The sequence below is a fragment of the Oreochromis aureus genome, linkage group 16 (genome assembly GCF_013358895.1).
Source record: "Oreochromis aureus strain Israel breed Guangdong linkage group 16, ZZ_aureus, whole genome shotgun sequence".
NCBI classification, from domain to species: domain Eukaryota; kingdom Metazoa; phylum Chordata; class Actinopteri; order Cichliformes; family Cichlidae; genus Oreochromis; species Oreochromis aureus.
In genome coordinates this window covers 27817573-27845569 of record NC_052957.1, presented here as the reverse complement: position 1 = coordinate 27845569, position 27997 = coordinate 27817573, and the positions used below count along the sequence as shown (strand labels likewise).

Genomic DNA, 27997 nt, shown 5'->3' with positions numbered 1-27997 from the left:
TGTTACTAGTGTGACATACGGTCACACTGTGGAAACCTGCCTCTCTTTTTAACAACAAAAAGCAACTCCTCACGGTGTAAGTCATTCAGTTTGTGGTCAAAACTTGGATTAAGTATAGGTTAGGTTTCCAGGAAATGAATGTTGTCATAGAGTCTGAATAGTGTGTGATGGACTCACATTAATGGCTTTATTATGTAAAAAAAAGACTCAAAAATCAGTCTGTTGATTACTGATTTCCAGATTTCTCCGGTCACTGTCAGATGTCCTCGCTCTCTCAAGCAGAACCACACAAACCCACCTACGGATTGAAGGTCTCGCTCTCTCTCAAACGCAAACAAACACACACACACACAAACTAGTGGGCAGCCAGGCCAGAGTCCAGCCTTTTAAACAAACAGCCATTGAATACAAATGAGGTCATGGATTCACCACCAGGCAAAGACTTTCAACAAGTTTTCCACAGCAAACCCTGACTGGGAGAAGAAGAAAAAAAAGAAAACTCGCCCACTAAATGAATCCAATGAACAAAGGGAAAATGACACCGAGAGGTTTGTTGTGGATACGTTCAGTTTAAAAGTGGAACGTTAGAGGAAAAGAAACAGTGAACCCGGGTCTTTATATTCTGGACTAATTTGGCCTGTTTTATATGGATTCCAGCATTGCTTCACCCCTGATGTTTGCCAGATAAACTCTGAGTTTCTGTTTCAGTGTTACAGCACTGCACAGAGCTGGGATTTAGTCAAGCCAAAAGCTGATCACCAATCTAGGAGCTAAAGAGAGCCGCTGAGCACCACTAAGCACTAACAAGCTCCTGGCAGCTACTTTCAACATTCACTTCACTGACACCACAGAAATGCTTTGGGAGCGCAAAACCTTCTTCTTCTGTGTTTTGTCGATCTACATCACATCACTGGTGGTGGGTAAGTACTGTGCCAATAAAGGAGATTTGCTCTGCTGCATCATTTTCCATACAGTTAGTCCAAATATGTATGCAAAGAGGGTTGAAAGACGGAACAGGGACTGTGTTACGTGAGTTTTTGTCGCAAGTCAATGATTACGTAACACATAGCACCATATATACAAATGAGGAACTTGTCCTCTACAGTAAAGTGGGATTCTTTTTTCTGCTATCTGCCTTCCAAGTGTCTTTGTAAGAATCAAAGACGAAAATGCTCATTTCACATTTTACTGATAATACTTAATGTATTACCAGTAAAATCTCCTAAAGATGGCTGTCAAAAGTGAAGCTATTGTCCTAGCAGAAAAATGCCTGAAGTGACCAATATAGTATTATGGCTGACATTATTAGATTGTTAATCATCTGATCATTAAATATGCATAGACCTATAAAACTTGTCAAGAAGTCCCGATTAGGCACTGCTTTATAGTAAAAGGTCACAAGCTTGAAAGACTGAGAAATGTTGGTTTAATGTGTGTTGTAAATTACTGGTGACGTTAGCGGTCAGATAAACGCAGTAGAGTAAAATTTTAAATAATTACTTCCAAATATAGTAAAGCCAAAGTCTTAAAGCTGCACAGGACTGCCACACTAATTGTTATGTTTGAGGTAAAGGGGAAAACTATTGGTTTTCCAGTTTTGAAAAGGTTAGGATGCTGTGCAACATGTAAATAAAAACACAATCCAATCATTTGTGAATCACATGAACCCACATTTCACAATAACATCAAATGTTTAAACTGAGATAAATCATTTACTAATCAAAAATTGACATTCTTTTTGAAAAACATGGACTCTTCCTTCCATGAAGAGGAAAGGGACCGTCCAACTTGTCATCAGTGTTTAGTTCAAAAACCTGCAAGTCTGATGGTAGAGGGGTGCATTAGTGTCTGTGGAACTGGCAGCACATGCACCCATCCATGCTGTGCATATTTTAGCAAGTCAATGGTAAAACACATACTGCATCTATTACAACAGCATGGCTTTGTAGTAGAAGAGTGGTAATCACAATGCTGTCAAATACAAAACTCGAACGTTTTATTTCATGATACAGTGAGGCTAAAACAACAACTACATAGTATGTACTATGCCCTTCTACTTCTACCAGCTTCAGATGAAAGGCAGCAAGATAATCACTGTGCTGATCTCAACAACATCACATGGCGGGAGTACCAGCAGCAAAGAGTCAGAGTGAATGTCCAGTATCTGCTGCTGACCAGGAAAAACATGGACTGTCCACAAGCATTCAATGAGACATCCCTCACCATGGAGAACTCCTACTTCAACCCCTTGCGTCCTACAAAGGTGATCATCCACGGGTACAGGTGAGATCCTTTAGTTTCAGAGTATGAGCCTCTGAATCTTTAAATGAAACAAATTTAATAGTGTTGGACGGATCAGTGCTATTGCTATTCTGTGCACCAGTTATGTTAGAGTAACAGCCACAGTTGATGTTTTTCATTCATTGTTACTCGAATGTGATAAATGGTTTATTTCAACTGAAGTGTTGCCAAGCGTAATGACTTGCTCTGCTCAATATAAAAAGACATTTAAACTCTCTCCTTGGAAGATTTAATAGGCAAAAGTAATGGAGAGTCTATGCTTATTTAATGTTTATTTTTTTGTTATAAATTTTGAGTTGTATTAACAAAAAGAGTGTTAACTTATTTACATTTAACTTAACCACAAGTATTACCAACTAAAAATATCTAGACTTTATGAGAACTTTAATCAAATTTGTTCAGTATTGACACTAAGTTTAAGCTCACCAGTTTAGTGTAAGTAGTGTAGCATATAAAGAGAATTTAGTAGTTATTAACTAGACTTTTAATATTAATATACTATTAATGGCCTTCTGACCGCAACCCATCCTTGCAGGGCACGGGGGACTAAGCCCTCCTGGGTGAAGAAGTTAGGCCAGGCGCTTTTAAGCTCTCAAGATGTGAATGTGGTGGTGGTGGACTGGGTCCGCAGTGCGTCCTTTGCCTACAACCTGGTGGTAGAGATCTACAGAGAGGTGGCCATACAGATTTCTGTCCTCATCAATCAGCTGGAGGTGCGAAGCTGTTCAAATGCTCGTTAGCCACAATACGACGCTGAGCAATGTAAATGTAATTCAGGCACAATTAATTTTACTCTTTACAGAAGTATTTTCTAGATATTATGTAGTCTATGAAAAAAAGTCTGCAAGAGTTATTTTTTTCATTCTACAAATGACAAAAATATGTTCATGGTTGCTTATATTGAATACAGAGTCTATTCTTGCGATTGTCTTCTCCAACAGAATCATGGCTGCAGACTCGAATCCTTCCACTTTATCGGGGTCAGTCTCGGGGCACATGTCGCTGGTTTTGTGGGAACTTTGTTCGAAGGGAAAATCGGAAGAATCACAGGTGAGTTCAGACACGTTACATACATATTATCTCTTGCAATGTAAAACTGAATTGGAAACACTGCTGCACACTTAAAAAGTCATTACACATGTGCTCCACCTCAGAATAATCCTCCTTATGGTGGAAATAAAAGGTTTAGGTTGCTGGTAGTCTGGTATTAGGTTTACAGAAATAAAGAGACAACAGGAGTGAAGACAGTGAAGGTTTTCACATCACAGGCTTTCACAGATCTCAGTGTGACCCTGAAAAATTAGCAGGGCTCTTCAAAGAACAACAGCACATTGAAAAGAGACACTGTGAAGTTTTTTGACAAGGCTCAGTCCCTTTCAGCAGAGCACCACCAGCACAATACACCACTGTTCAGTTGCTAATATCAGGTCTTTTTGTCTGATGACACAGACTTGTGCGGGGTTAAATCAGAGGCTTCACTGATCCTGACAAGAATAAAATTTGAAAACGACAACAAGCTGATAAGTAAAGAAATTCAAAAGCTTTTTCTAAATGTTCCCCTAGCTTATTGTTGATTGAACGGGTGGTCCACAGGATGGGTGGGTTAGTTAGTTGGTTGGTTGGTTGGCAGGTACAATGGTTGTTTGATTTGCTTGTTGGTTTGATGGTCAGTTAATCAGGACAGTTGGTTGGATTTTGTTATTGTTTTTTGTGATTGGTAGAGTTCAGCAACTTTAAAGCTTTGGACCAATACATTTGTTTATCCCCAGACAAAGAAAGGCAAATTTAGATGAGGTGATAGGAGATTTTTGTGTCTGGGTTAAGACAAAAGGCAGACACACAACAAGATTTCTACAAAAAAAATAGCTATGCTGGAGAAAGTGAGGACATTTTTTATTTACTTATTTTTTTGCAATGCTGTTTGCAGCTAAGCTCACTGTTTACTGAACATTTAATTGAATATTTACCTTCTCTCGCTTCCTCTCTCTTACTATTCCCATTTTTGTTTACTTTTCAGTCCTGCCAAACCTCTGCCTTACAAACGGTCACTGAATATTTAGAGAATAAACTACAACCATAAAATCCAAACTAAAAACCTCAGATAAAAAGACTAGTCATGTTCCCAGGACATGGGGACACTGTTTGACATTTTAAACACAAAACAGGACAATGCACCAATGTGTACTACACTGACCATAGTTTCCCTAGAGATGAAGTTCTTTCATTATGAGACTACTGGAGAAAAATGACTCTTTTTGTTGTTTCTAGTAATATAAAATTGCATGGCATGTGATTAATCTCAAAGATATTTAACTTTCAAACAGGCCTGGACCCTGCTGGACCCATGTTTAAAGGAGCGGACACCTATAGCCGGTTGGACCCTTCTGACGCTCAGTTTGTGGATGCCATCCACACCGATTCTGACTGTGAGAAAACTTTAACTTAACCTGCAAGTTTATTTCCATCACTAACATGGCTTAGACCACTTACTGTTGTTGTAACTACATGAAAACCCTTAGAAAGCATCATCGACAGATCAGCCAGGCTGATGACTTCTGTTTTTTTCTCATTACTGGAAATTATGAACAAAGAGCAACTGTGGAACTGTAACATTACGCTTTACTAAGGCACACAAAGATATAAATGTGCTTTTGTTTGAGTTTGAGGTGTGATAAAACACATTGGATTCACAAATTATTCAAAATGCCTGAAGTCATCAAAGATTTCAGAGACTAATGTTCTCAAGAACAATCAAACCTCCTCTTTCAAGTGTCCCAGTGCCACTGGCAGCCATGCACGCCCTAGTCATCACACTGCCGCCACTGTGTTTTACAGATGATGTGGGTTTTTTGGATCATGAGCTGTTCCGCGCTTTCTCCATACTTTTTTCTTGACATCATTCTAATAGAAGTTGGACTTGGTTTCATCTTTCCAAAGAGTATTTTTCCAGAATTGTGCTGGCTTTTTTAAGATTTTGTTTTTTAGCAAAGTCCATTCTAGTACTTTTGTTCTTGAGGCTTATGTGTGGCTTGCACCTTGCAGTGAATCCATTGTATTTACTTTTGTGCAGTCTTCTCTTTGGATATCGATATTTCAACCTGCTGGAGTGTGTTGTTCACTTGGTTGGCTGTTGTTGAGGGGTTTCTCTTCACCATGGAAATGATTCTGCGATCATCTACCACTGTTGTCTTCTGTGGACGTCCAGGTCTTTGTGCATTGCTGAGGTCACCAGTGCTTTCTTTGTGTTGCTGTTCACAGCACAATCTTCCAAATGCAAGCACCACACATCAAATCAACTCCAGGCCTTTTATCGTTTTATCTGCTTAATTGATAATGACATAACGAAGGAACTGCCTAAACCTGCCCGTGAAATAGCCTTTGAGTCAATTGTTCAAATTACTTTTGGTCTCTTTCAAAAGAGACTGCCACATGTTAAGGAGCTGAAACTCTCAATCCCGTTTGAATGCGGATACCCTCAAATAAAGGCTTAGAATCCATGTCCATGTTTCAGCAAACAGGTAAAAAAAACAGAACTTGTGTCAGTGTCCAAATATATATGAAATATGCGGCATTTATTTTTTTCAAACCAAGCTTGATTTTTTTAGCTCTAAAAAATCGATCAGACCAATCAGAACACTGCATTTGTCAACAAGTGTGCTGTAACTCAAAGTGCACACCAGTACTGAATATCCAAATAGTAAAATAATACTATTTTACTTCAGACACGCAGCTAGACACTGCTCCAGGTCTGCCAGCTCTGAGATTATTTCTCTGCCTCCTCAGATGTGGTCCCAGTTCTGCCAGCAAGAGTTCAAACTGGCCAACATGAAATATGTACAAAAACTATTCAACCCTGCTACTGCTTTGGGAACTGGATGAACCCAGAATGTCTCATCATGGCTTGATATTGACTTTATTTTTTTGTCACAATTGATTTTTTTTAGGGTGAATTTTCTGTAAAAACAAAACCCATTCAGTGTGTGTGTGTGTGTGTGTGTGTGTGTGTGTGTGTGTACGTTACGCAACAAAATCTGCATTTCACGTTGTTTTTTCACAATACATTGTTGTGTAATGGTCTTAACACACATGCATGCATGCTTATTTATCCCCAGCATTGTTGCAACTACTCACTTTCAGACCCTCCTGTCTCTGGACAGCTAGACAAAAAGTGATTTCTGGTATTTGCCAAAAAATGATTGTACGTATTTAATCAGTTGTAAATTACTTGTTGGCCTATTATCTGTGAAACATATGTCAAACATATCTCTCATGAATGATCTCAATTAACAGCCATTTTAAGGCAGAAAGAACATTTTGTCATCAAGTAGAAGCTACAGTCAGTTTTTGGTAAAGCAACTTTAACATTCATAAATAAAATATATGTAAAATTCTCATTGATATTAAAAATGTGTTTTTCAAGAGAGATCAGGCCAAGAGGGCAGCAGAAACTACAACAAATATAACAGTTATAAAGATATTTTAAGTTGCCAAAAAAGACTGGACTGATTATAAGGTAGAACACAGTATGTACAATAACACAGTCATAAAGATATTTGCAAAACAGATCATTTCTTTACTTTATATATAACACCTTTTGTAAATTCTGTTGACTGCAGACTATTTATGAATATAAGCAAAGATATTAGGTGTAAAACATGTGCACACACACACACACAGTTACTAGAAATCACTTTTTCGCACAACACCAGCTAACAGTTGAGTTTAGCTAAGTATACTAGCTAAGCTAGGTTTGAGTTTCCTAAAAATCACACTTTACCTCTGATAAACAGTTTGATTACATTCTCACATCCTATGAGACTTTGTTCACTCATGTGTCCAACAGTGTTACATTCACTTCAAAGAAAGTTTCACTAATAACAGCTAACAGAGACTAACGGTAGCAAATAGTAGCTAACAGCAGCAAAACCAGCAACACTTCCGCATATCTTTACCAACTCACCTCACTCACCACTCTATTTTTTCTTAGTCTAATAAAATGTCCTAAAAGAGTGTATTATTAGTTCATTGGAAGTCTTTTGTATTTATTAACACTTGTATTAAAGCTGATAAAATCACATTGTGTTTATACCTGAAATTTTGTTTGCAGTGTAATGTTGCAACAAATTGCTGACAGTTTTCTTCTGTATCAGATTTTGGCATCTCCATCCCTGTTGGCCATGTGGACTTCTTTCTGAATGGAGGGAAGGACCAGATTGGATGTGGTCGCTCCAGGTTTGACTCAAGTAAGTTCAAGACCCACTGAAACAAAAACCAGAAGAGAGCAGGGAACTAGAAGGAAAGGAGCTCTTTTTTTGTTGTTTTCACATTGGTGTCTTTCGTCCTTGCTTTTTTGCCCTGGGAAGTTATAAATGAAATTCCAATTACAGATGAGTAGATTTTGAGCAGAGCCAGTTTTTCGTCTGGAAATTTTTTTCCATTACTTTAATGAGATTCTCTGGACATCTGTCTCCCTTAGTAGTTCTATAGTTTGTCAGGTTTTTTGTATTTTTTAGTGTACAGTTATGTGATATGTGACCACATGAGGGCGCTGGACGTCTACATCAGCGCGCTGAACAGCTCGTGCCCGTTAATGGGGATCCCGTGCTCCAACTATGAGGACTTCCTGAACGGACGCTGTATGGACTGCCACGTCTTCAGGGGGAAATGTCCAGTAATAGGTAATAACACGTGGGTGACCACCTGCAGCACACAGACTGCTGCTGCTCCCTTTTATCAGCTGCTGTTAGTTTCTAACTATCCTGTGTCTTACTGTGAAAAGCTGTGAGTGCATATTTTGGGAGTGTCATTTGTCTCTCTACAATAAAAACGTTTCTCAGCTCGAGATTAATATGACACTGAGTTATAAGTTATATTAATAGTCCTGCAGCCTATAGTGCTGCCTCATTAGTTTTACAAGACTTGCTGCTGTCAGTGGTTCTTCCATTCTATTGCAAAACACTTGTTCCAACAATACAGTCTATTAACTATAAAGTAAATCTTCCTTAAGTATTTATAAAGTTGTTATGGCATCTCACTTAAAGTAAACTGGATGGGTTCCTTTTTGCTTCCACCTCCAGTAGATGTGGTATGAGACTACCACTGTCACATGTCGGCTTTTGACAGCTTCTTATCGTTTCAGCTTAAGATACTTCTACATACTCATACCGACATAGTTAATGCACGTGAAATTACTTTTGATTCATTCCTTTTGATTATGTGTGTTCCAGGTTTATCAGAAAACAGTGGGATATCTATATCTCCCATTCCCAAAGAGCAGAAACTATTCCTCCTCACAACTTCTTCACAGCCATATTGTGGTGAGTGTTGCAGTGTATTTGTGAGACGGGGGAATTTTTAATTTTTTCTTAAAAAGAAATGTTATTTTCTTGTATCTCCTGTTAAGAAAAATGTTAAACTCTGAGTAGTTTGAATGACGTTCATCAGACTTAACCTCTCGTCACTGCACAAAGAAGGCAGCTAACTTAAGAAATTGTTTAATCGGTTATGCAGTCTGATTCTTCCCTACCAACCCACCAATAGCAAGATTTCCTCTTTCTACTAAACCAACACGGTTTAACAATTCCTGTTTTACTGTACTTTAAAATGAAATTTTTCCCACTGTTCCCCTGAGCAGCTCACCACATCCTGGTGGAGTTAGAAGTTTCTAAACTGGATAAGAGTGCTGAGATTGAAGTGACTCTGACAGCTGAAACCCTGGAAACAAAGCAGATCCTCAGGCTGTAAGTATCATACACATCTCTCATTGCCTACATCCTAATGAACTTACTCTTTAAAGTTAATGAACAGTGTAGTGTGTACGGTTGGATGTACTGTATTCAGTTCCATGCCTAAAAAGAGCAAATAAAAAAATTACCAAAACTCATCACTAGCAGAAAAATCAGACTTTAAAATGTCTGCATTCAAGATCTGAATCCCTGAACATGCACTTTATTTGGTAAAGTACATCAACCGTTTCGGCGTCCCCCAGAAAGCCTCTGTTCTTGGTGTTCCGGATCCCACATGAGGTGACTGCATCATGTAGGTTTTGTACCTGTGCATCCTTGCTGCAGATCTCAACTTCTGTTACTTCCCGAAGTGTCCTTCTGAATTCAGAGCAGGTTATGGTCTCATGAGCATGTCACTTTCATGAAACCCATTTGAGAAAGTAGCCTTTTGCTTTGTGATGTTTAGCATTATCCTGCTGGAAGCTGCCATTAGAAGATGATAAGTTGGGGCTATATAATGATACACATGTAGGCTGATGGTTGTAGTACTGCTTATTTGGTATCAAGAGGCTCAAAGGGGTGTTTACAGAGACTAAAAGACAGTGATGAATATTATTATTAGTAGTAGTTTTCATACCAGTTTGCAGGTACATTAAATTGAATAGGAATGTATTACAAGTAATTTCTTGTAAGCAATTTTTGTGTTTTGTTTTGTTTTTTTTACCAGAAAAGTTGAGTGGGTAGTTTTTATTTTAGCAGATGTACTGTATGTGTAAAGGCTCTGCCAGATGCAGAGTACTGTGCCAGAAAAGTTCAGATGGGAAAAGTGTCTTTGCACATGTTTTCAGAGCACAAGTTTATTGAGTTTAGTCTTTTTTTTTTTAGTAAATCTGAAAAATGGCACCACGGTTTTTTTTAGCTGTGCAGTGACTTCCCAGTATGATAAATGTGATTGTGTGAAAGCGCCTGTCTCGTCTTCTATTTTCACGCACAGTGTATGTGTGTATTACAGTCAGACAGATACAACAGTGTACAGGACGGTGATGGCTCACTCTACCCCCCGGTGTGAAATCAACTCCATCAGGCTGACAAACACAGGAGCTCGCTTCTACAGACAGGGAGAGATCCACGTCAAGTCTGTCTGTGTGACTGAGTTTCCCGCTCTCAGGTAGGACGCAGACACTACATGCACATAAATACAGTTCAGTTCAGCCCCCAGCTCCTATTCTCATTGAAACAAATACTGGAGTGCTTTTTTATATGCTTATATGTTCTGTAGCACATGAAAAGTCAAAAACAACATTTACCAATGAATTTTAACAAGGCAAGATTTACAGGCAAACACCTGTATGCTGAGTATATGCTACAATTGCTTATTCCATCCATCCTTTCCATTTTCATAACTGCTTATTAGGGTCATCGGGGGGCTGGAGTCTATCCCTGCTGTCTTTGGATGATAAATTTGCCAAAATATGTAAACAAACAGCTTCAGTTTGTTGTTATTGCAGTTTCCTGTTACAGTACTTTGGACAAACTGAAGCAAATGTTGCTGCAATGAGTCAATGAAGGTATAGTTTTCAGCAATATATGCTGTTGTTTTGTCACCCAAAGCCTTACAGCAAATTGCTCTGCAGAAATGTCAGCGATGGTGTTCTCTCTTTAAGGTAATTAAGAAACAGGGTAAACGGACATACTAGAGAATAGTAGCAGGTCTTTCAGCTGTTTAATGTGCCAATCCTGCAGTCTGCTGAAAGGTTATGTCATAATATGAGAGACAGTTGAAACCAGACCATGCCAGTAACACACAGTGTTGTCCAAAAGACAATGTAAAATCCATTCATTCTGTGCTTTTTGTCCCACCCATAGGTTGGCATAAACCTGAAATGACCCTTTTAGAGTACTTTACAGAGCATTACTGTGCCTCAGAGATCACCAGTGGGCGGCCTTCTCTTTGTGATCAGTGGCTGCAATTTGAGTTACTTGAGCTCAGATCAAATCTAATGTTTTGCAGAAAGTGTGAATTTGGCCAGTATCAAAAATGTGCTTAAAGTTGCTAAAATAGTTCTTTATTTCACTTCGGGGAGTGTAGCGAGCTGACCACATGATTCATGATTGCGCCATCTCGTCTCTCACCCCAGTGTTTCCTGTTTCTATGAACAAAAAAGGCTAACAGGCCAACATTAATCATCCTAAAAATCAATATTTGGACACTGACACCATGTTTGTAATTTTGCCTCTGTACACCACCACAAGGGACTCAATCAAGGTATGATTATAGTGCAGATTGTTGAAGACTTACAGCCATTTTCAGAAGCTGAAAAGTAATTGGACAAACTAACATAATTTTAAATATAAGGACTGTTTTTTAATACTCTATGAAAATCCTTTGTAGTCAATGACTGCCTAAAGTGTAGGACTCATGGACATTACCAAAGCTGTTTTCCTGCCTACAGCTACCTTGAGATGCTGCTTCTTTGTGAGTGTCTTCGCATTTAGTTTTACCTTCAGTAACTGAAAAGCACGATCTGGTCATGCTACAGAGTCTACAGAACTGTGCAGACTCTTTCAGATGTTTTTCTAATCGGTCTAATCTGGCCTTACTGTTCCTGATTATAATCAGTGGTTTGCACCTTTTTTGTATTTCCATTCATGAAGGTCAAATTGTATTTTTATATTTCAATATCACAATAACCTTCCAATTTAGAACTACAAGTTAAAAAGACAGTTATGTGGAGGGCTGCACATCTACAGAAGTCTAATCTGATAATCAGTGGTTTGCACCTTTTTGTATTTCCATTCATGAAGGTCAACTTTGACAGTTATGTGCAGGTGCGCATGCGCTGTCAAAATAAAAGACGTGCACCAGATAAGAAGTCGCAACGCACGTTTGCGTACATATAAAAGGCCCTGTTTTTGTCCGCTAGAGTGGGATTTTCACGGCATACTCTGCACCACATCTCTGTCAATTCAATTTGTTTGAAGCCAAAACCACTTTTCCGACGCTTTTTGCGGTTCGGACTCCTTCTGGCATTTCAGAGGAACACCAAAGTAATTGCTCAAAAGTTGCTTCTTCGACATCTTAAGAGTTCTGAACAAATGTCTGTCCTCCTCCAGAAAATCTTATGTGCGCGCGTTGCAACTTCTTATCTGGTGCGCGTCTTTTATTTTGACAGCGCAGGTGCACCTGCGGACCACTTATGTGCACCCCTGGTTAAGTGTCTACCTCCCTGAGAGTGTTCTTGACTCAGATGTTTTTCTTTACCTTGATAATAATTTTCCAGTCATCTACTTCTTCTGTCTTCCATGGTCTTTTGCTGGTACTGCTGATTGGGCAGTGAAGTCCTCCTTTATTTGTTTAAGGTCATTTCTAAAAAATTTTCTTTCTTCTTCAAATTTTCAAATGCTAGACTGGCGAGCTGTCCAGGGTGCACCCCGCTTCTCTCCCTATGACAGCTGGTATGCTGGGATAGTCTCCAGGATCTGCTTAATTTGTCATGGAGTTATAGGAAACAGGGCTCATTTGGCCATAAAAACTGTTTATCAATTGTCCAGTTACTTTTGAGCCTCAGAAAATGGGGACTGCATATAAAAATGTCAGTGAGTCCTAAACAGCTACTGGATTCTTACAATGAATATGGTACATATATTCATTTGGAATAAAGTCTGTTTTGCACAAGTGTGGGTGTTTTTGTTTTTTTTCTTTCAGGCGCAAAGATCCTCTGTGTGTGAACAACATCAACATCAGACGGGGAGCTCCGTGGTCCCACGACCTTGTGCAGTTGTGTGACTTCTAAAGAGAAAGATCTCCTCGACAACAATTGAAAAGTGCATAGTGTGCAGCAATGTGGCTTATGAAGATACTAACACTGAGATGGTTTCACATTTTTATACCTTGTTTAATTTTGAGAAAATATCATTGGAGTTCAACCTCAGGGGGCAGAGCCAAAGACTCACATTTAATTCAGAAGAAGCAGCCTTTCCCTGAACTTCTAAGTGACATAATGCTGTTCAGGCACTTTTGCTAATCGTTAGATTTTCTAACATCATGACTAAAACTGGGGGGAAAAAAAGGTTATTTACATTATCAGAATTTCCGGTACAATATTATTACTATTATAATTATCTTTCTTTTTTGTCATTCAGAGTTTGCCTATGCTCACTAAAGCGTTGAGAAGTGTTTATGAAACCAAACAGTCTGGTTTCACATCCTAATCCCTTGTTTTTTGTTCTTTTAGCAATAAATGCAGCAACAAACTCTTAACCCTGTCTGTCTTTTCTCCTGATTTCAGGGCTAAAAGGATTTGTCCTTTTGTGCTGAGGTGAATCTGTGTGTACTTTGACTTTTTTGGGGTGGAACATAAATCATTTTGAGCATCATCACAGTGCTACATAGTGCAGTCGGGACAGATATGACAGGAAGCTAACAGTCAGAAAATAACTTAAATCATCTGGAGAAATCTTGGCCCCATGAAAGAATGTTTTCTAAATACTTAGACTTCATTTTAGTCTCATCACTCATCACTTTTGAATTCAATAACACACAAATCCCGTGATTCACATTATGCCCATGTATTAAACACAACAATGTTTAAAAACATTTTTAAAAAATCAGGCTTCTAATATATATCACCAGAGAACATGTAAAAGGATGACTTTGGTAATCTGATCACTAATCTAAACATGACACATCAAAACATTGCAGTGAAATGATAGAAGACAACAGAACCAGTTGGCAGGTTTTGTACATAAAATGTTCCAGACAGGTCTGAAAAGATCAAGGATACAAAGCCAAATGCTTTCCAGAGCTTGAAGGAAGAACATTTGATTGTAATGTACATCTGCCAACGTTAAGCTGTCTCATAACTTTAAATAGCTTTGACAAAACATGTTTTAAACCAGACCCAGAAAATGTGCAGCAACCTTCCTACATTACATCAACATTAATTATTATTATTATTTGTGAAGCAAATTTCAAAAGTGAAATGTAACATTAAATCACGTGAAAATCAAATCTGAATAAAAAACAGTTCCAATCTGAAATATAAGCAAATTTAGTCACATAATATGAAATGACATTTCAGACATTAAATGTGCTGGTAGGTAACAAAGTGAAGGCTGCCTGTCCTCAGTTCTACAGTGCCAATCAATATGATAGTGTAAATATGATTTCATTTGGGGCCTAATTCATACATGAGGACATGTTGGTAAAATATCAGCAAGATAGTATGTCTACTGGAGAGATGCTTCTCTGAGTCTTTTAATTTGTTAAATATTTGATTTTATAGTCTACTGTATTTAAAATGTTAAAGGCAGATTTCAGACTCTTGGTAGAGAGGCCATGAAAGATCTCTGCACTGCAGCTGAAGAAAACACCAGCAAATGGAAAAATGCAGCAAAAGCACAAATAACACAATGGAAGCGCTAATTAGCATTAGCAAAACAAAAAAAAAATGAAGTGGAAAAACACAACAAAAGCTTCCCAAAACAATTAAAAAAACTAACAAAATAGTGTTTTTGGAAGACATTAAAGTGACAGAAAAGCTAACAGTCAACGGCTATTAGCAAACATGTTGCTACAGTATTACATGAATCATGCAATTAAAACACACATTACCTGGATCATTTTCTCCCTCACAACAGAAATAAATTCTTGTTCGCTGAAGAGATTTACCGATGAAACATTTTTCAATGGGGTCAGTAACATCGCAAGCAAAATAATACCAGAAGGCCCAAATTGAGATTCACTAACTTAGCTATAATTGCATTAAATGCTAATTAGCTTAAAAATATTAATTGTGAAGCACAATTTTGGCTGTTCCACATACACAATTGACCATGTCCACCGCGTACTGTGGCCGTAGGATCACTGCAAAATTCTACAACAAAATAACCGGCATACACTGAACCTGACTTCTGCTGATCTATGGCTAATAGCAAACATGTATCTACAGTACTGTATGAAGCATGCGATTACAACACATTACCTTCCAACTTTTCTCCCTCACAACACAAATAAATGTTCCGCTTTCTTTAAACGAGTCTCAGTGCAATCCTTCATCTTTAGGTTTCTGTCACTTTAACAAATTGTCTCCCAAAAAACACTTATGTTGTGAGATTTTGTTTTTTTCTACTTTAATATCTGTTGAGTTTTATTCACTTCATTCATGATTTATTCAACTTCTGTGTCTTTTTATGCTTTTTGTAGCATTTTTCTATTTGCCAGTGTTGTCTTAGGTTGTAGGTCATTTACACACTCAGGGTCACTGTATCTTGGGATATTTTGGCCTAAAGGCCTAAAGACTAAATGGTAACAAGGAAAATGTTAACACTCTGAAATAATATGTCAAACTGTTAAAAGGTGTCAGTAAAGTTTGTTCTATGACTTAAATTTTAATTCAAAATAAATGTTAAGAATTTATATTCTTCATACTCAGGACTGAAGAACAGGAACAGAGAAGGAGGAGGAGATGGTGTCATAGTGACTTGCAACACATTCATAGTGTTAACAAAGTGTTTCCAGGAGAGACGTCTCACAGTTTAGGGGTTTCAGTGGGAGCCAGCGGCGCTCTGACCCTCTGGAATCGAGGCGGTAGATTCCCATCACCTCCTGCAAAGCCAACATCAAAGCTTAAATTTAGTTCCATTAAGTTAAGATGGATGTGATCTTGCAGCAAACTCGTGTCCACACCAACCTCCTGATTGCATTACAGATAAGGAAAACATGTTGCGCTCCTATAAAGTGAAACAGTAATAAGCAGCAAACTAGAGATACTCTTGTAACAGGACCCACCAATCGTCACCTTTGGCTTTCGTTTCGATGTAAGCTACACAGATGTAACAGTTCTTGCATAGATGAGATGAAATCTGTCTCAGTGTGTGCCAAAATACTCAAAGCTACCTTTGTAGTTCCTTGTATAGTGTCCTCAGGAAACACTCATTTAAATTGGAGTTTTACTGATAGTCAGCAGTTTGTTACTTGTAGGATATGAGAACATATTTCCAAGTTTAACTTTGTCCAGACAAGGTGGGCCCCTCTATGCTGGGTCCTGGCCATGTTTTGTTTTGTTTTTTAATGCAGCCGGTGCAGTTTTTCAAGGACTGTCAAGGATGACACATTAATTGAATTACCCTCCCCCCCTTGTTTTTATAGGTTCAAAAGCTTCCTTGTCACTGACTCTTACCCACCTCCAATTTATATTTTATATTTTCTCATTAATTGCAAGAAAAGTTGTCAATATTTGATTGAGGTTTTCAGATCACAATCTTTGTTATTGATGCCCCAAGTGTTTCTTTTCTGTGATACCCAAGGTCGTCCAATCTGGTGCTACAGTTTTGCAGTACAAAGAGACACTGTGGCACTAAGTCAGGGATGTCCAACTCCAGGCCTCGAGGCCCGGTGTCCTGCAGGTTTTAGATGTGTCCTTGATCCAACACAGCTGATTTAAATGGCTAAATTACCTCCTCAACATGTCTTGAAGTTCTCCAGAGGCCTGATAATGAACTAATCATTAGATTCAGGTGTGTTGACCCAGGGTGAGATCTAAAACCTGTAGGGACATCAGCCCTTGAGGCCTGGAGTTCCCCACCCCTGCTGTAAGGAGTCATGGGTGCAGAACCAAACTGAGATCCCCTAGGTTGGTTATAATTTCATTAAATGCTAATTAACTTAACTATATAGAATTGACTGTGTGCACCCTATGATCACTGCACTAGCTGCCTTGATGCCCTTATCATGTAGGTTATAAAACAAAATAACGGGCATGCATTAAACCTTTCCATTTGTCTAGGTTCAAAAGCAGGGGTGGGGAACTCCAGGCCTCGAGGGCCGGTGTCCTGCAGGTTTTAGATCTCACCCTGGGTCAACACACCTGAATCAAATGATTAGTTCATTATCAGGCCTCTGGAGAACTTCAAGACATGTTGAGGAGGTAATTTAGCCATTTAAATAAGTTGTGTTGGATCAAGGACACATCTAAAACCTGCAGGACACCGGCCCTCGAGGTCTGGAGTTGCCTACCCCTGTTCAAAAGGTTGTTGACCCTTTTCCCTCTTGAATACTTGAGTGGACGTTTAGCACTGACACTCTCAAGCCACTACTGTGCTTGCCTGTAAATAGCCAGACACTACACTGCAAATATCTGCAGTATACTTGTTCTGTGTTCATATTATTAATGTCATGAATGTGAGTGTTGAATGCTGGTCACTGCCTGCTGTGATTCAGAGGAGCAGACGGCTTGTGTTTTTCTTCAGTTCCATTTCAGAGTTTATGGTTGCTCATCCACTCACACACAAACCCACAGATGCGATGACTATGATACATTTGCGTGCAAGAAGAGGATTTCTTTTCTTGTAGTGTCCTGATTTGTGAAATTTTGTGAGCATATGATTGCTTGTCCACCCTGCTTTGAAGTCATTGACTCCAATCTGAACTGAGAGGTATGCTGCAGCTATGACAGATTTGACCTGCTGCTTCACAGCTGCTGTGCAACCCAAGCCTGACACTGACTCCACTCTCCAGCTGTGAAATGTGATCCTCCACCTGTGATTGGGCAGGGCAGACAGAGAGATGGAGGGGAGGGCTGAACAGATAAGCAGACAGAAAGCCAAAGGGTGGGGACACTGGATTAATAGCATGGCACTGAATTTTCTGAACATCCCCTAAATTTACAAGCTCTAATCCTCGTCAGATAAGGACACAGCTGGTGCCTGCCCAACCTCAACAAAGCCTCATCATCATGTAATGAGACAGATGAGACAGGAAAGAAACAATTCCCCACAGACACACACACACGGAAAATACACCCACGGGGCCCGATCAACTGTCTACAACCACAGTGGGCCCACTCTATGTTCATTTGTTAAAGTGTTTTCACTATTTACAGAGAGCAAGTTTAACTCTGCTAACTGTGCCAAGCATAACTGTAAGCATGTGAGCAGCGTGGCCAAAGCACACTAATGCAGAGCAGCTGGCATGGAGGGATTTCTGATTTTAAAGCATGGTTTGAAAATGGGATAATAATCCAGATAACCCTCAAGCTGAGGAGGCCAGCAGAAAAGAATTCCAGCCACCATTTAATGGCAATCTACCATGAGCATGAACTAGTTAGGAAGTTTTTAACAAAAAAATTACAAGTGCAATGATTAGTCAGATTTATTGTATATGTTGAAAACTTTTAAATGCAAAAGCATTCCTCTCAAGGTAAATGAAATAAGGGAAAAAGAGTCAACTTTAGAGCAAAAATGACCTTTTAGATCACCTGTTTCGCTAGTGCTGGATGATGTGATGGTGCATTGAACAAATGTTGGCTAAATTAAGCGATCCAAACTATTAACTGTGTGCTAGCTGTAATTCAAATTTTTTTTCTAATTGATAAGCCTTCAATTTGACCTAATCTTAGCACATTTGCTAATAATGCACATGTATCTATTTAATAATAGAAAAACTTGTCCAGTTGTGAAGGAATTACAGACCTTTGATTTGATTTGATTTTTTAAGTTTAAGTAGATGCATCTTCACTTCAATTTCCAAGCTTCTGTTTCTGAGGTCAAAAAAATGAACTTTGAACCTCATAAATGTGATTTTCTTTTTAGGATATTCTTAGGTCATATATACACATACTTTCCACCTATGTACTTTAATACAAAAGAATATATATATAATACAAAGTCTTATATGTATAACTTTATGTGTAAAACTTTTATGCACTTTCAAAGTGAAAGTGTTTATTATTCCCTTCCCTTCAGTATGTTAATGATATAATTATCAACAATAATATTATAATTTGTGACTAATCTGTGAACATCTATTCTGAATATTGGATGGCTGAGACGTGTCAGATTTTATATAATTAACCTTTTAATATGTATGTTTTTGGGTCATTTGAGCTGTTATTTGATCTGTCATAATGTAAATAAGGTAAAATTACACATTAATTCTTGTTAAATGCAGTGGAAACGGATATACTTAAAATGAATGTACAGCCAAAACAAACACTCAAATGGACTCATATTTTTATTCTGAGACTGTACTAGAGTAGATTTTCCCTGTTTACACTTCAAAATAATTCATATTTATAGTTGTGGTCAGAAGTTTACATACACTCAACATGGGCATGATGTCGAGGCGGGTGTGAACTGGTATTTTTCCAGGGTAGAATAGCTCTTTAATGTCTTTACAAAACAAGAGTTGGATGGATTGTTTTTTGTTTTGTTTTTGTTTCTCTAATCAACATATGGTCAAAAGTATACATGCACCGTTTACTAATATTTGGTTAAATGTTAAAAGTTTAATCTCAACCAGATGCTTTTGGTAGCCATCAACAAGCTTCTTGCATAAAACTATGTGGATATGTGACCACTCTTCTCAGCAGACTTCGTAGAGTTCATTGAAATTGGTTGGTGTCTTGGCACAGACCCAGTTTTTAAGTGTACTCAACAAATTTCAAAAAGGTTGAGGTCAAGGCTTTGGGAAAGCTATTCCAGAAACTTAATGGAGCAATTTCTAAACAACTGCAGATTCCAGGATCATCAGTTCAAAGAACAGTACCAAAGTACAAGCTGTTCCCCTTTTTCAAGTTACAGAGCACTTTGAGTGCTCAAGTGAAAGTGGAAGCAATATATAAGAACCAGACCATTTATTCAATTCATCATGTTGCCAAGCTTTGGAAGTAAACCGCAAACTGTTAACCAACTTCCTCTCATCTCAAGGTAAGGGTCATAACCAAGAAAGAAGCCTTGCTCCAAAATCAGCTTGACTGAAATTTGCAGCTTCTCACATAAACAAGCCAAAGTTTTATGTTCAGACGAGCCAAAGATTGAACTATTTTTTCCACAGTGATGAGGTATGTTTACAGGAGTCGCAAGGTTTTCAAACCTAAAAACACTATACCAACTGTCAACCATGATGGTTGGACCATCATGTTCCGTGACTGTTTTGCGGCTACATTGCACAAAGTGGATGGAATAATGAACAAGGAAGAGTATCTCCAGATTCTTCAACTTCACCTCAAATCAGGTGTTGGAAGGGATAAATCAGGCTAACGTTAAGATTCTGGAATGGGTTTCTCAAGTTCTCAACCTCAACTCTGTTGAAAATTTGTGAACTATGCTTAATGGTCAGATGCATGCCAGGATATTAAGCAATTTAAAGTCGGCCAGAAAGGTGGTCAAATACCCAACCAGAACTGTGCCAGAAGCTTGTCAATGGGTTATATGTATCCAAAAGTCCAAAATTCAAAGTTGTGCACCCAATTCTCGTTTTTTATCATCATTAAAGATGTGTGCTGTACAATCATTCCACCCTGGAAAAAGAAAAAGAAAAAAAAATCAAGCCCAAAATTACCATGCCAATATGCCCATGATGCCTGGATATAAACTTTAGAATTCAGTTCAGTTTTATTTTTATATGGAACCAAATCACAACACACAACCATCTCAAGGCGCTTTATCTTGAAAGTTAAAGACTCTATAAAAATACAAATACATGTATATCCTTGTATCTTTCACTGGGCCTTTGTGCAGCCCCTCAGTTCATCCACGCTCTGAAACAAGTCGTTTTAGTGCCTGACTGGCTACTACTCACAAATAGAAGGTTTAAACAGCACATGGGTGGGACTACAATAACCATATTATGAATATGTCCTCTCTTTGACATCATAAAGATCCACGATGGGTAAAACTTCTTGGCCTCAACTTTTGACTCACAAGGATTACTTGATGACTTTATCATTTGAAACTTGTTTAATAAGAGCATCCACCATCTACCAACATATATATGACAAAAATAAGGAGTAAGAGTAATAGGTCCACTAATGTTGAATAAAATAATGATTATATTAATTATCATATCAGTCATTATCATTATGATAATGATTAATATGATTATATTGCAACACAAAGTCGGGTTAGTAAGAAATGTGCACCACAAGCCTTCCATGCACACACACCACCCCATGCAACTCTTCGCCCAGGTGCGGTACTTACATGTAGCTTAAGTGGTGCCCCCGTGTGTTAGCTCCAACACCCTCCCTCTCTACCTCAAATATTCCCTCTCACTGCCATAATCCGTTAAGGAGCCCGCCACATCAGCAAAGTCCTCCAGGACCAGGCTGGTGGAGTCCTCACCAATGGGCAGCTCCGGGTCAAACGCCCAGGAAGGGTGATAAGGGTCATGCAAGGGTTCATCCACGGCTGTCTTCATTGGTCCCTGAGGTTTGGGCTGGAGAGGCTGAGGTTTAGGTCTGTCAGGCATCTGGTAGGTGAGCTCTGGGTCTTGGCACTGCTGTTCAGTTTGTTGCTCCCTGGCAGGGCCTCCATCGCTGCCGCTGCCACCCTCACTGCCCTGTGAGGCAGGAGCTAGCACGTGGTAGAGGCTTGGCAGGCGGATGTCCAACAGCACGCCACTTTTGATGTAGAGCTTGTTGTTAAGGTTGTAGAGCTTTTCAGCAATGTCGTGTCCCAGCATTACAGAGAAGAGACGGGCGATGTAGCGATCCTTTGATATCAGCATGTAGAGGCGGCGGCGACGCCATGAGATGTAACGGGAATCTTCCTCTGCTGTCAGGGTCACCTGGGCAGAATGAATGACACACCATACTATCAGTGTATAAAAGAGGCACTTTAGAACCTTTGACCACTAGCAGCAGCGTGGAACAATGTCATTAGAGGCTGGCTCTGGTTTTGCTTGCAAGCACTGGAGCAATAGCCTCACCGACATATTCTCATTCCCAAAGCACCACATACTGGCATTTGCTTAGAAGCAAAGCACTGACAAAGCCTCCGGGTAAAATAAATGTAAAAAAAAAAGAAAAGAAAAAGTGTAAGTGCCTGAAACCTCAATTCTTTTTAATGACCATCAGGGGGCGACACTTAGTTGCAAAGAGAGTCCAGTTGCATAGAAGTCTGTAAGAAAATGGACGTGTTTCAGATTTGTTTGGTGGGCCTGAGAGGTCAAACGCACTGCAACCTAAGAAAACACCAGCAAACAGAAGAACGCTACCAAAGCACACAAAACACGAGACAAGTGATACTGAAGAAACATCTTTGCTATTAGTCGTTTAGTGTTAGCCTGTTCTGTCACTGATGCTGTGATTAATTCAACTTAATTCAGCTTCCTTTGTCTTTTGTGTGCGTTCGGAGTGTTTTTCTATTTGATGGCGTTTTCTTCGGTTGCACTGCGTTTCATCTTTCAGAGTCACCGTAGCTTTGTGACTTCATTTTTTTTAGGAGTTAATCATTTTGTAAACTAATGTCACATTTAAAGTAGAATAAATAATAGGTATGCTTCATTTGTGGCTAACTCGTTATTGATAAGTTGGATGCGAGTATTCTTGGGTTCCTCGGTCAGCACCACCCCGATCTTATGACTTGTGCTTTAAAGAACGAAACAAAAAAACAAGCCAATATTTATCAAAATCTAATACATAAATCAACAGTCACACTAACTATCTTATAATAACTACTGCCTGCACAGCTGGTCACTTTGTGAATTATATTGAGTTTATGGACTACTCTGAGCCTGCTAAATGGGTAAATGTCACACTGAGAGTTCCTCACCAAGCTCCTGTATCTGATGAGCTGCGAATAAGATCTCCCTTGCCACTCTACTTCATTCATTGACAGTTTGGTTTGTAATGTAACTTTGAAGGTTAAAAAAAAAAGCTACTAGATGTAATTAGTAAAATATAACTATTTATTACAAGTGCCATTATAATTGTTTTATGGTGGATTAAAATGATCAGTGTATTTGCTGATACTTTTAAATATAAAAGTAAATTAAATATCTTTTGGTTTTAAACTGTTGATCTAATGAAATAATGTCCTCATGGTGACATTTATTATATTTTACTGTTTTGTAACATTTTAAACACAATAAATTAAAAAAAAAAAAAAAAACTGCAAATTAAATGATAACGAAAGCAGCCCATACATCTCTACTTGTATTAGTCCACCTCATCAGATGGCACACCCTCCCTGTCTGAAAGCCCCTTAAAACTAAAGCACCACCTAAATATCCAACAAGATCTCGAGGCCTTGTTTCTACTTTAACTGAACCAATCAAATGCAATAGGATATGTGAAAGACAAGAGGACAACTGCTTTTCCCTGTTCAGCTTATCAGTTAGATGCTGAGTGTGATAGCCGGCAACAAAAGACAACTTGATATCCACTTCTGGTTCCTCCTTCAAGCTCATTCAGTGACAGCATTTCAAGTTGATTTTACTTCCACACCTGAGATTTACAGTATTAAGCAGAAACTGCATCAGTGTCCTGTACTTGGTTGTTGATCAGTGGTCATAACAATTTCTGCAATCAGCATCAATAAACTGACCTCACAGCCCATTGTTGTTCAGTGATGCTAGTGTTAGTCATTATGCAAATGTACAGCTGGGGACACCTGCAGTCAGATGAGACTGAAGAAGTCACTTGGATGAATGATGAAACGTTTCTCCCGCTAAAAAATGCCAAGTCCCGGTGGACAGAATCAGCTTTTTGGGATTTCCTTACCTGGATGATTGAGCATGCATAAAGACACTGTACCTGGAACTTTCCCTCCTCGTTTGGTCTCAGAGACTCCCACTCGGGAGAGTCGAGGAACTGGTGTCGGTGGATGTAATGCAGAAACTGGCCCTCCAAAGACACGTTGATCCTGAGACAGAGAACGAGAGATACAAGGTTAAAAAGGGAAACGGGATTAAGAAGTGATAATGACAGCAGAGAGAGTTGGAGGTCACAGCAGGTCTAAGACGCTGGAGGTGGATATGGGCAGAAATACCTGTCGCAGAGAAGCTACAGGACTTTAGTGGACTGAGGTTAAGTATGTTATTGCTAATCAAATGAAGTAAGTTTTCAAATAGGTTGAGAAAAAGGACCTATCCTGTCCTGAGGTTTCTTGCAGATGATAGCATGAGCTACTCCTATTCAGATTTGAATTCAAGTCATTCCCACATGTGCTGCGGCACCACTACTACTTTGTTTGTTTTTTTAAAAATTAACACATAATTGTTTAATTTCAAGGACCAATTATTTCTCTATGCACGACAGCTTTATAGTGTTACTTGAAAAGTTTGTTTTGTTCTTCATTCACTGTAGGCTGAACGTGTTCATATCAATGATGGGACTAGCTTGTATATTCGGTCATCTGACTAAATCTAAAGTCAAATCTAAAGTCACTACAACCTGATGAGGCCAAGCTAAGGCAGGCCCAGATTACAAAGGCATTTGTATTGGAAAAAGCTGTATCACTGTTATTATATGAATGGATTTCTCTCTAGAGCCTCTTACTGTGTGCTAAAACTGCTAGAAGCATTTATTTAGACACTTCAAAACAATGGGTGTTAATTGCAAGTTATTTGCCAGAGTGTTGTTGCATTAATTACCCTCAAGGCACAACCAAAGGTATTTCAATTGGGGAATCCCATTCTAAAAGTGTCAGTGCACTGCTGGCACTTTGGCATATGTACTATATGGTCCAGATTTTGTGGACACAGCCTTCCTTCAGAGTTCTGTTTCCTTGATTTGATTTGATTAACTTGCACAAATGTTGTTGTTCCTGAAGGGGAGCAAATACACAAAACCAGGTTCCTAAAACCTGCAAAACTTTTCCAAATCTTCCCAGAAGATGCAGATTAATGTCCACTGTTTTTAAATAAGAGGTCACAATAATTCCGTAGTTATGCAGCCATATGTATTTGGCTGTGGAATACAATCATATCAAGCATCTGGCTTTGAAAAGTACTCATAAATTGCACACATGCTTTCCAACACAATAGTAATAATATGTGTTTCTGGCAAATCAGACAATGCAGATCAATAGAAAAATAAAACAGAAATCTTTGCCAAGAAGTCACAGCGTAAGAAAGGAAACATTTAGCTCATTTGCTCGTAGTTCCAAATTTGGCTTGTAAACTCAGAGCTGTCAGCACCGTGGCCAACATTTAATTTAAGGTAAGAGGAGCAGTCAGTGTCACTCTCCTGTCGGGAGCACAAAGATATCATTTAACCAGCTGGCAGTGAGCAGGGGGACGGCACACCGGTGAGTCACAGACAAAAATACTCTGTTTACAACATTTCTCTTGTGTAGCTTCCAGGACTGTGAGATCTAATGCAGCTCTGCTTTGAGGATGTTTGGAGGAAGAGGACAGAGTTCCTTTGACGGTTATGTACTGCCAACAGTCTCAGAGTCATTAATTAAGTTTACTTTTAAATATTTATGGGGTTTTTTTTCCAGTATTTGAAAAATGTAAGCCTGCGGTATAAATTGATATACTTTAAGCACCTTCTGCTTCATTAATTCAGTCTGTGACAGCACTCTTATTAACTTTGCCTACTAGAGTGACATTAATATCTCAGCACACAGGAGCTGTGGCAGTATGTGGACATGTCTGCACAACAATGCAAAGCACTCATGCAGATTGTGTCTGCATGCATTTGAGTTTCTACATCGAAAAGAAAGAATACTAGAGTATCTTTGCAATTGTCAGCCTGCATGTGCATATAGGCCCAATAATAAAGGTGCAAAGTTATTGTTTTTAACATCACTGTTGGTTAGGGTGCTCTGTGTTTTTAATTAACAGACAAAACTACTGTATTGTTTTATTATCATTGCCCTCATTTTCATAATTTTTTACTAACCAGCGAGGAGCTTTAAGCAGATAAATTCCAAACAAAAAAACAAAGAAAAAGGAGAAGAAATCAGAGCTTGAAAAATAGTGAAAATTGTATTCTAATGGATGTTATTGTTGTTCCATGGCAAGAGGCTCTGTAACTGGGCAAAGGCTCAGTCACACTGGATTAAAATTAGAACAGCAACCTCAGTGCAACTGGAAATTGGTAGCTGCCCTTTGATTACATTAAAGAGACTGATTGCAAGTAGTTGCACAGACCAAATGGTCAACCACTTTTGAATGCAAGGTGAATGCACAGGTCACCTGGTGGAAGGCAACCTGTCTCAACACAGCTACAGTCCAGCTCTGACTGACTGCAGTCACTCAGATTCATTAGAGAAAGTTTGCAAATCGTTGCCTTCTAATTTATAAATGCAGACAAACTGCCAACAGTTTGCAATTAGTCTGAGTCAGCTTTTATATATATATATATATATAAGCTGACTCAGACTATTCCAATATATTTTTAAAAAAGGACCACTGAGACCCTATATCATTTTGGGATTTTTGCTGATTCTTCATATTTAATTGCCATATTATCACGGACCGACTGCTCAATTGCCATTTTATTGGTATATTGCTTGATTTGCAACTGGTTTCAGCTGATTGCAGGTGGTCACCATCTTTAGAGCAACCGTTTCAAAGACAATGAGACTGCAAGTTCATTGCACACAGCTATGGTAGTTTTGGTCAGACTCATGGTCTCCAACGTGTTCCCTATATCAGCCTCAGTGTTGGTGTTTGCAGCTTATTTCTACTTTTAAAAAGTGCTTTACCTACAAGTATTTTTCTTTTATCACGCAGATGTTTTGGGATTCACAGAATCCTCGATGCAACACAATACAATACAATCCATGATAACAATCACTCGACAACACTACTACAGCTATCCAAAATCGAAGATATGAATACCACTAAAAAAAAGTAAAAGCAGTAGCTATGTGTGTATTCACAACATTTTGAGATGGTGTGTTTGTATTCTTATGTATGAATATTACTAATGTTTCAGTTCTTTTAATTAGTTCTCTGATTAGCTTTTTCCTGCTGTTTGCCACTTCATTAGCCTGACTTTTCTGTAAAACACCCCCACCAGGAGTCATAAAGCAGGGATCTTGGCAAGTCAAAGTGGTGCCTCACAAGACGATATAATAAATTGTACTGCTACATGTGTTTTACATGTGTTTTACGGACACAGTTGAGGTTGCGTGCCATCTTCTTGGAGATGTGTGTCAAAGTGTAATTGTCTGCGCACACAGACACACACACAAACACATTGCCCACTCACTCACCTTCCAGAAAGCAGAAAGGAGAGCTGGTCAATGGGGGTCTTTCCCTCCACAGCGTAAGTCTCTCCTGCTTTCAGCTCCAGCACCTTGTTCTCAAAAGCCTTTGCAATCTCCTTGAACACCTGGACAGGCACGCCCAGGGGCAGGTAGACCGCCTGGTAGAGGGAGGCCAGCTCCTCACCTCGTATGCCCTCCTGGTGCAGCCGGTAAAGGAGGTGACAGAGCTGAAGCAAGCAGACCAGTAGTAGAAGCAGGTTCCAGGTGAAGACATCCAGGCCGCACACTGTAAGCAATCCCCACAGAAGGAGACACAGGAAACCGGGACAAAGGAAGCCGAAGATGAAGAGGCACCCGTAGGCCCCGCTTCCTCCCATGTAGCCCAGAAAGAGGATGGTGTTACCCAACTGGTAGATGGCTCCCTCTGTGTTGTTGCTCCAGCCATCGCAGAGAGGGGGAAAGAGCAGGCTGTCCAGCAGGCTAGAGTTGTCTGCACTCATGTTTAAATCTTTTCGAATAAGTTCTGGAAAGGCTCTTGGTGCACAAAGCAAAGTTTGTTTGTTTTGTGGGGTTTTTTAAGAAGGGACCAATAAGACTTGTTATCCACTCAAACTCAGTGCTGTTTCTGTCCTATTACTAGATCATCTGTTTGGATTACAGCTTGATTAAAAATAAACAGCCTGATACTGACCAAAAATGTCAGATGTAATTGTTTGTTCCCTTGGCGTGCAGCGGCAGAAAATTCTTCACCGTGAAGATGTTATCACAACTCTATTTGTTGCAGAAACACAGCTGGAATGGGTTTCCTCTGTTTCTTCTCCTCTCATCATGCGTCCCTTCCTCTCTCCTCTGGCTTCTCGCCCCGTCTTTCCCTTCCAAGTTTTCCCGTAGTCTTTCTTGCTGTGCTTTTCTGTCTCTTTTTCTCACCCTCTGGCCTGCACTGTAGAGCCAACAGCTGGAAGAGAAAAGGATAAGGGAGGCGAGGGGGGGGGAGTCGATAGGGCCCTAGAAGGATAACCATGTTT

At 39.2% G+C, this 27997-nt stretch overlaps 2 protein-coding genes across 4 annotated transcripts; one reads left to right on the top strand and one right to left on the bottom strand.

Annotated features, from left to right (window-relative positions):
- The first annotated feature begins 383 nt into the window (after positions 1-383).
- pla1a (phospholipase A1 member A) lies at positions 384-13287 on the top strand. Of its 2 annotated transcripts, none has more exons than XM_039599645.1 (11): positions 384-920; positions 2067-2283; positions 2837-3014; positions 3243-3351; positions 4626-4727; positions 7452-7544; positions 7797-7979; positions 8529-8618; positions 8936-9041; positions 10039-10194; positions 12733-13287. In XM_039599645.1, the coding sequence occupies exons 1-11, from the start codon at positions 854-856 to the stop codon at positions 12818-12820; spliced, it is 1389 nt and encodes a 462-aa protein (XP_039455579.1). In that variant the 5' UTR covers positions 384-853; the 3' UTR covers positions 12821-13287. The 2 variants fall into 2 exon arrangements, with proteins under 2 accessions (XP_039455579.1, XP_031611426.2); XM_031755566.2 differs by having other exon boundaries at positions 385-920; positions 7815-7979.
- A 292-nt stretch (positions 13288-13579) lies between these two features.
- On the bottom strand, positions 13580-27997 carry popdc2 (popeye domain containing 2). 2 transcript variants are annotated; one of them, XM_031755593.2, is made up of 4 exons: positions 26979-27997; positions 23564-23672; positions 21009-21594; positions 13580-15633 (listed from the first exon to the last, which is right to left on the bottom strand). In XM_031755593.2, the coding sequence occupies exons 1-3, from the start codon at positions 27470-27472 to the stop codon at positions 21058-21060; spliced, it is 1140 nt and encodes a 379-aa protein (XP_031611453.1). In that variant the 5' UTR covers positions 27473-27997; the 3' UTR covers positions 13580-15633; positions 21009-21057. The 2 variants fall into 2 exon arrangements, with proteins under 2 accessions (XP_031611453.1, XP_039455580.1); XM_039599646.1 differs by having other exon boundaries at positions 21150-21594.